The following is a 9,244-nucleotide window of genomic DNA, read 5'->3' as shown; positions in this document are numbered from 1 at the left end:
AATTACCAGGCTGGGAGTGGGAGTACCCTGCTCATTGTGCAATGGAGTGCCCTGGTATGTTGACTGACAGGCCTTCCCAGAGGACACCGGAATTTTCTTAAAGGTCCAGGGTGTCACAATTTCCTCTGCAAAGAGAGGAGCTCATTTTGGACCTTGAGTTTCCTTCTGTATTTCTCTGATAGCCCTTGGCCATAGTCTAAATCAGAGAGAGATGATGAGGAATTCATTCACTTGAAGGAACGTAAACGTATTTGCTGATTAGGTACAAGAGGTCTGGATTTCATTATGTATTATCCACTGTTGGGAGGGGTATAGATGAGGTCATAGATGATAAGAGACTGGTCATGTTGATAATTGTTGACTTGGGTGACGGTTCCTAAGAAGGTGTTGTACTATATTCTCCACTTCTGTTTATATTTGGCATGTTTCATAATAAAAAAAAAAAAGTTTAAAAAATCACTTATTCATTAAGAAGCTATTTATGGGGGTGCCTGGATGGCTCAGTGGGTTAAACCTCTGCCTTCGGCTCAGGTCATGATCCCAGGGTCCTGGGATCGAGCCCTGCTTGGGGCTCTCTGCTCAACAGGGAGCCTGCTTCCCTCCTTCTCCCCTGCCTTTCCTTCTGCCTACTTGTGATCTCTGTCAAATAAATAAATAAAATCTTAAAAAAAAAAAAAAAGCTATTTATGGGCACCTGGGTGGCTCAGTCAATTAAGTGTCTGCCTTTGGCTGAGGTCAAGATCTTGGGATCATAGGATCAAGCCCCAAGCTGGGCTCTCTGCTCAGCAGAGAGTCTGTTTGTCTCTTTCCTTCTGCCCCTCCCCACCCATCCCCGATCATGCTCTCTCTCTCTCTTCTCTCAAATAAATAAATAAAACCTTAAAAAAGAAAAGCAGCAACTTATTGCGTATATATTATGCGCCAGATGCTGTTCGAGGTGCTTGAGATACTTCCAGTAAACAAAAGAGTGAGAAATCTTTGCTTTGCAGAATGTACATTTGTGCATGACATGAGACAGAGGGGATACCATGGGGTGAACATGATACATTCCGGAATTTCATGGTATGTTAGAAAGTGTTAGGTGCTATGAAAAAGAAAAAAAAGAAGAAGAAGACAGAGTAGAGATCAGATGAGGATGTAGAAAATGCGAGGAGAGGACTAGCGTCACGCAATGGGGTGTCCACGATGGGCAAACACGCAGAGGATGAGAGAGAGTCACTGGGACGAGGATGAAGGGTTATTAGGGAGGACGGGTGCTCATTTGTGTCGAATGCAACGGAAGATGGGGAAAAAAGCCCCGTGGAAAATGTCAACCGCTCACTTGGTCTTCTTATCCAGCAAATGAATTGAGTGTCTCCTATGGTGGTACTCTGCTGTACGCTCAGTTGTGTACAGTGATATACACAAAAATCTATTTGAATCATTGACAAGGTGTGGAGAAAGGGTGACCAAAGGAGCCTGGCATGGAATGCTGTTTTGTGATTGACTCTCCCTCTGCCACTCAGACATCAACTTCAAAGGCTTGTTCTTCTTTTAGATCCCTGGTGCTTGGCTTTATACCTAACACAGCACTTACATATCTGCTGAGTGAATGAATGAGTGAAATGTACAGAGCAATGGAGTGAAACGCGATCTACCATGCAGGGTTGCCCAACACTTACTACCAGAATTCAGCTGCAGACACAGAAATCAGGAAGACGTGTAAGAGAGCCAGGAATTTCCCTCAATGACACAACGACCCAAAGTTGGGGTTCTACCTGCCCCACCCCCATTTCTATCTTTATTGTAAAACCCATTATAGCACAGTATAGGACCAATCACCCATGAACTGAAGCCTGCCTCAAGTCTTTAAATATCACCATTAGTCTTCTCCTCCATTGACCTCAGTCATGGGAGGGTACACATCTTATACAACAGACAGACACATTAGAATAATGTGAATAATTTTTTTTTATTAAGAATTACCTTTTTTTTTACAGAGACATAGAAATGGAAAGAAGTTAATGAATGTACAATAGAAATGCTCATCATAAGTAATTTTTTGAAGAGAATGAAATATTAAGTATCATGATTTTATTTTATCAAGCTTATAACATAAATAGATGTTTGACCTGGGTGCCCATGTTCCCACTCCCTAAGGCTGACAATATACAGTGCTCCTTTATCTTTCTTCCAGATGGAGACAAAATTTCAAAGATGGCAGAGAATAGTTACCTGCTGGATGTTACCTTCTGGAAAATACAGGGAGAAGAAATTGGTGTCAACATGCTAGCACACTGAAGGGGAAGAATCAGCCCAAAAACTCGGAGCACAAGGACAGAATGAGCAGCTCTAAGACATCAAAGTAATAGGACAGCAGCGAGCAGGCAGGAGGGATGGAGGAAGGTCTTACCAAATGCTGTGAGCAAAGCCCCAGACATCCCTCACGCTAGAGGCAGAGCTGACAGGCCGCCTAGCAGCAGCATTGTTTCTTGCAACCGCACTTCTGCTGGCAACAGCCCTTTCCACAGCCGCAGCCACACGAGCCACAGCCACAGGAACTGCAGCCACAGGTGCGGCGGCAGCAGCAGACCACGGGGGTACTGCAGCAGCCCCCACAGCAGCCGCAGCAGCAGGGGCAGCAGGCGGAGCAGCAGCCCACGCGGTAGCACCTGCAGGTGGTGCAGCTGCCACAGCCGCCGCAGCCACCGCAGCCGCCACAGCCGCCGCAGCCACCGCAGCTACCGCAGCCGCCGCAGCCGCCGCAGCCACTGCTGCAGCCACCGCAGCCGCCACAACTTCCACAGCCACAGCACCCCATGGTGTCAGGAGAGTAAGGACTCAGGAGAGGTGAGGAGGGAGATTCAGGAGATGAGGGAGGTCTGGTGCCCTGTGCCTCACGGACCCTTATATACCTGCTTCTGGGCCCAGCCCCGGGCATGTGGCCACTTCCTTGTTGTGGTTTGCACCAGCTTCCTTGGCGGAATTTCACAAGACCCTGAATGCATTTCCTCATTGAGCACCTCTGACTTCATAGAATTGTTTTAGCATTTACTTCTTCCTCCAGTTGTGCTTTTAATAAACAACATGTTTCTGAATGTTTAATCTAGTTTGCATCAAGCAGTCTTCAAGCGCAAGGATGACCAGCACAGGAGTCTCCCGGGATGAAGATTCATGCATTCTGTGAGCATCGGGGTCCCTTTGCCGAGTGGGTTACAGGCGAACCTTCCTCTGCTCGCAGGTAGTCTTTGCTGAAGGCCAGAGAAGGTGGGGTCCCCCTTGGGGAAGCAAAGCTCCTCCATTTGCTTCTTGTCACTTGTCATAAAGTTCTCAGGCTACAAAATCCAGAAGTTTTCTCATTGATTTTCAGATTCACTTGGTCCTTGACTCATGGGTCAAAAGATGGGAAGGTCACTTGGAAAGGGACTGCTCTGGGGCTGGAGGGCTTGTGCTGATATAAGTCAAAAAGAGTTTCCCACACCAGCTCCCATCTCCCTGTGCTCTGCACTCAAGGGGTAGTGGGGGGAGCCAAGTTGGCTCCAAGGCCCAGGAAAACCATGGTCCCTCCATGTCTCAGTTTCCTTCATGTAGGTTAAGTCATATCTTTTTTTTTTTTTAAAGTAGACTATGTGTGTGTGTGTGTGTGTGTGTGTGTGTGTGTGTGTGTGTATAAACGGACACACACACACACAAATCTTTTTTTAAAATGTAAATCAATTAGTGAATGTATAATGTATTATTAGTTTCAGAGTAAAGTAGACTATATTTTTTAGACCAGGTTTAGGCTCACAGCAAAACGGATCTGAAGGTTCTGAGATTTCCCATATACTCCCTGTCCCCACATGCAGTATCCCCCAGTCATCAGCATCCTGCCCAAGTTGGGACAGTTGTCACAATGGACGAACCTAACTCAACGTGTTGTTATCTCCCAAAGTTCACTGTTTTCTCTCCCCCTTGCTTTGGTGTTATAAATTCCCTGAGTTTTGGCAAATGTATAATGACCACCATTATAGTATCACACAGAGCTGTGTTCTGCCTATTTGTCCCTGTTTCTCTACAAATCTCTGTCTCCAGTTTTAACTTTTCCAGAATGTCTTCTCATTGTAATAATTCACGTTTAATTTGAAAAATGTGCAGTGGACACTTGAACAGCTTAGGTTGGAACTCCATGGTTTCACTTGCAAGTGCATTTTTTAAAATAAATACAGTACAGTTGTGTAAATGTATTTTCTCTGCCTTGTGATTTTCTTTTTCCTTTTTTTCTTTAAAGATTTTTATTTATTTGACACAGAGAAAGCACACAAGTAGGCAGAGCAGCAGGCAGAGAGAAAGGGGGAGCAGGCTCCCCACCAAGCAGGGAGTCCAACTCGGGGCTTGATCCCAAGACCCTGGGATTGTGACCCCGGCCAAAGGCAGAGGCTAACCATCTGAGCCACCCAGGCACGCCACTGCCTTGTGGTTTTCTTAACAACATTTTTTTTTTCTCTAGCTTATTTAAAGTAAGAACATAGTATATAATATATGTAACATATAAAATGGGTGAGTCGATGTTTTATGTTATCAGTAAGGCTTCTAGTCAACAGTAGGCTATTAGTAGTTAAGTTTTCGGGAAGTCAAAGGTTATAGTTTAAACTGTGTGGGGGGGTTTGGTGCCCTAATCCTGCATTGTTCAAGGGTCAACTGTATGCAGTTTATGCCCTGCCTAGCTTTGTGTCACCAGGCCTAAAATAATCACAGTAAAATCTTGACTATTACATATTGAGGTTCAAAATAAATGTAGCAACCTTACTTTGTCACTGTAGCTTCCATTTCTAGCTTTCCTAGAAGAAAGAAACTAATCACATGTACCTTATCGTGGTTAGTGTCCATGCAGTCCTAGGAGGTAAATGCCATTAGCACTGGTTCAGAGGGGTCAAGGTACATGCTGAGTGTCACACCTGGGGTCTGAGCCAGAATTCCCGACTCGACTCTGGTTCACCTTGGCTGAGCATAACAAAGGGACAACTATGTCCCTTCAATTGTAAGATCTGCTCTGTTTTCTCAGAACCTACTGCTGACACGTCCAGGCTCTGTTTTTCCTTTCCGCTATAACTTTGAGATTCAGCATCACTCGCAGGGATCATAACTAGTTCCTGTCATATTTCACGTATGTTGGGTAGAGTAGTGGTCTTCTGAGGCTATGCTTCTCTGCAGAAATGCCTGCAGTTCTGAAGGAGCTCCTGGGTCTCATGATCACTTGAGTCCCCTCTGCAAATGTCACCGTAGACTGCAAAGCCTAAGGAAATGGCACATGACCTTGGCCTTCACAACTAAGTTTAATTTCTTGGATTTTTTTTATATTCAGAAAGATACTATGACCGGTTATTAAAAAAAATTATATTTCAAGAAGGATACCTCACACCCCCATTTTCCTCACCTGTGGCCTCTTGAGAGTTTTCTGGTCTTACTCAAAGCTCAGCTGAAACATGTTGTGTCTGTGTCATCATTGCCCACAAAGCATTGCACACTCCTTTCTTGCCACTTTTTCTACTCCTTTTTTTCTGCCGTCATGTTGCCAGATTATATACTTTGTGTTCCTGACCAGAATGAGTTCCTTGAAGTCTGGGGTCATATTTTATTTATACTTTCATTCCCGTATCAGGAACACAGAAGTGAATTGAGAAAGGGATAGATTGGTGGGAGGTGGGTCCAAAATGCATCGGCTGAAATACTATCCCCCATTGTGATGGTATTGGGGGGGGGGGCTTTGGAGGGGATCAGGTCATGAGGGTGGAGCCCTCATGAATGGGATTAGTGCCCTTAGTCAGGAACCCCAGAGAACTCTCACCTCCTGTTTCCACGATGTGGAGATACATTGAGAAGTCAGCAACCATGAAGAGGGCTCTCACCAAAACCCACCATGGGGGCATTCTGACCTTGGATTTCCAGCCTCAAGAACTGTGAGTGTTTATAAGGCACCCAGTGTTTGGTGTTGTGTTTGAGCAGCCCGAACTAAGACAGATGTGATCAGGCTAAGGAATTTGGGCCCAAAATCTTATCACACTGAAGGTTTCCAAAATGACACAGAGGAGGACACAGTGGCAGATCTTGGAAAAGATGGGGTCTTCTTACCCAGCCTGTTAGCAACAGGAACAGAGGGGGAAGGAGGCATGGGATATAAGCCCCAGGCCAACGTTCCAAGATGGTAGATTTGTCCACGGCATTCTCCTAGCTCTGTTTTTATGGCCTCTTACCTATTTCTTGGATCACTACCTTTCTATTTTCTGCAACCAGGGTCTCTTGGAAACCATTTTGAGCTCCCTGGGGTACAGCATAGTATACAAAGTTCTTGTCTCCAGGCCCCTTTGCTTGGCTTCCTGTCTCTTCAGCCATGTTTGTGCAACCAGGAGTCAGAAGGCAAGCCTGCTGCTTCAACAAAGTTGCCCACCGGTTTCCCTCACCAAGCATAGCCTTTCTCTATATTCCCTTTTCCCCTTCCTGTGGGGATGAAAGATAGAATGCCGGGTTGTGCTGACAAGCAAAACAGCAGAGACTCACGTGGCTTTTTGTTTTGTTTTGATTTTGTGCTGTGCTCTACTTCATTTTTTAAAGGGGGCTAGGATTTCATTTTGTTGGCATCACTAGCATTTCCTGTGATTTTTCTTACTACTGACCGCCTGCCTCCCTGTGGTATTTGACACAAAAGAAAGTGATGAGACCACAAATCAAGTGACTCCATCCAACAAAACATGTTTGTTTTGAGCTCTGGCCTCTTGTCAGTATTGTGGCAGGGATCAGTCCGCGTGCGTGAGCCCCTCCCTGGCCTCACTCACCAGCTACCCCACATATTTCATGCCTTCTGAATCATATGTCCCGGGGGGCTCTCTCCAAAAATGTAAAAAGACAGAAGAATTTCATACAAAATCCTTTTGTAGACTTCAAGGGCTAGTTCTGAACTTGCGTCCTTTGCCCAAGTGCTAGGATATGGGATATTTCCCTTACATTTTGGTAGTGCTCTGGAGCTCAGTGGGGGGCTATTTTGCCCATGTCTGGAGACATTTGGGTTGTCATCACTGGGAGAGAGTTTGCCATAATTAGTCAGAGGCCAGGAATGCTGTTCAGTACCCTAGAATACATAGGACACTCCCCACGACAAGGAGCTGTCTGGTTCAAAATGTCAGTGCCGCCAAGGTTAAGAACACTTACCACTGCTTTATCTTCCCAAAGTATTTTCCAAAGAATTTTCTCAGCTATTATTTCAAAGCAATATAGTCACCCGAGACTCACCTAAAAAAAAATACGTCTCAATAATAAAGAAGCATTCAGCCCCTGGCATAAATGATGTTCTGTGCTGGGAGATTCCGTGATGGACCATTTTGTGCCATTAGTTGGTGTGTGTTTTAGAACAGGATCTAAGGCTGAGTGTATGGCCACCCCTAGGAGACCACAGGAAACAGGCAAAATGGGTCATGTCAGTAGCTTTCAAATATACCCTGAATATGAATTTAAAAAGGGATGCACATAGTTAAAGTACTTCTCCTCATCTGTGTGCCATTGCGGGCACACCATTTTGCAGGTAGTTTCCTCTTAGACTGCATTTGATATCCCAAGCACTCAAATTCATGTTTTGTTGTAATTGGGAAAAGTCTTTGTATTTTAAATGCAATAGGAATCATAAAAGAGGAGCCGTTGGAAATATTTACTTTTGCTTTCTAAGCAGCCTCCCTAGGTGAAAGGTACTACACAGCAGTACATGGGGGCCAGCTGGACGGCTCTATAGCAGGGAGTGAGACTTTCATTCTTTGGAAAATATCTCTGATGAGGGCAGCAAGGCTGATTCTGCAGTTGGCAAGGACATTCAGCCTGAAGCTCCTTTTACTTCTCAGTCTTTGGTAAGAGGACTTCTGGGTTGGGCATGGAAAAAGCCCCCTTCCTGATGTTCATTGTCGCTGCGCATCAGCCCATCGGTTCAGCCCCAGGATGTTGTGCTGCGTGGGCTTTCTTAGCACGTCTGTGGCTGTTGACGGCATCCCCTTCTCCATGGCTCCCAGGAGCCCTTGCTGGAATTTTTAGGGCATTTATTTGACTTAGAAAAATAAACAAATAACCTAATAAATCCAGCCAACATCACAAAAAGGGAAGTAATTAATAGATTATGAAATTTTTCCCATGATGACTGAACTAAATAGCACCGGGAAGTGGTCATGTGTCTCACTGTCCATACCCCCAGATTGGGTATATAAGGGGCTCCCCCAGCAGAAGGCGGCATCAGACCTTCCTCACCTCCTGAGTCTCCCTCCTCACCTCTACTGAGTCCTTACTCTCCTGACACCATGGGGTGCTGTGGCTGTGGAAGTTGTGGCGGCTGCGGTGGCTGCAGCAGTGGCTGCGGTAGCTGCGGCGGCTGCGGCGGCTGCGGCGGTTGCGGCGGCTGCGGCGGCTGTGGCAGCTGCACCACCTGCAGGTGCTACCGCGTGGGCTGCTGCTCCGCTTGCTGTCCCTGCTGCTGCGGCTGCTGCGGGGGCTGCTGCAGTACCCCCGTGGTCTGCTGCTGCCGCCGCACCTGTGGCTGCAGTTCCTGTGGCTCATGTGGCTGCGGCTCGTGTGGCTGTGGCTGTGGGAAGGGCTGTTGCCAGCAGAAGTGCTGTTGCCAGCAGAAGTGCGGTTGCAAGAAGCAATGCTGCTGCTAAGCGGCCGTTTGGCTTCTGGGAAGATGCTGCAGGTAACTGTCCCATTAATAAGATTTTCTTTCTTCTTGACAGTCCTCCCGGATTTGAATGTCACCAAGGGTGACATGACACTGGTTATCAGGCTAAGGAGTTTAACACAGATCGCCCGGTCCCTGATATCCTGCCTCTAAATGGAAAACACCAACACAATCCCCCATCCATCACCAAAGTGTGAGCCCAACAAAATAGAGTGATGATTGTTAATGCTATCCTTTCTTGAAATGTGACTGCTGAAATATGTGTTTTTACTCCTTTCCTCCTCTTTTTATGACTTCTATATCCCAAATCTCTGCTAGTTTCTGTTTCTGTAAACCTAAGACAATGATTTTCCTAATAAACCACATAAAACTGACATTCAAAGTCTCACCAATGTCTCCTCTCTTGTCCTTACTCGACGGTGTCTCACTCAAGGATGTGATTACACCCATCAAAGTAAGACCCCTGGTGTTTGTTTGAGATGGGTTTGGAGTAAGTAATGAGTAATCTGTCAATAATAGGTTTTCATACAATGGTCATAATTTGGTGGCTTCAACCATCCTCCTGTGCAAGCCAGCAAA

General features: G+C 45.9%; 2 protein-coding genes across 2 annotated transcripts; one reads left to right on the top strand and one right to left on the bottom strand.

Annotated features, from left to right (window-relative positions):
* Window positions 1-1,945: 1,945 nt before the first annotated feature.
* On the bottom strand, window positions 1,946-3,626 carry LOC131827367 (small cysteine and glycine repeat-containing protein 3-like). Its single transcript, XM_059167820.1, has one exon. The coding sequence runs from the start codon at window positions 2,993-2,995 to the stop codon at window positions 2,453-2,455; it is 543 nt and encodes a 180-aa protein (XP_059023803.1). The 5' UTR covers window positions 2,996-3,626; the 3' UTR covers window positions 1,946-2,452.
* Window positions 3,627-8,283: 4,657 nt separating this feature from the next.
* LOC131827368 (small cysteine and glycine repeat-containing protein 8-like) lies at window positions 8,284-8,726 on the top strand. The gene has a single exon (XM_059167822.1). It carries the CDS (start codon window positions 8,292-8,294, stop codon window positions 8,646-8,648), a length of 357 nt encoding a protein of 118 aa, XP_059023805.1. The 5' UTR covers window positions 8,284-8,291; the 3' UTR covers window positions 8,649-8,726.
* Window positions 8,727-9,244: the final 518 nt, after the last annotated feature.

Source organism: Mustela lutreola, chromosome 3 (assembly GCF_030435805.1).
Source record: "Mustela lutreola isolate mMusLut2 chromosome 3, mMusLut2.pri, whole genome shotgun sequence".
Classification (NCBI taxonomy): Eukaryota; Metazoa; Chordata; class Mammalia; order Carnivora; family Mustelidae; genus Mustela; species Mustela lutreola.
This window is presented reverse-complemented; position numbering and strand designations above follow the sequence as displayed.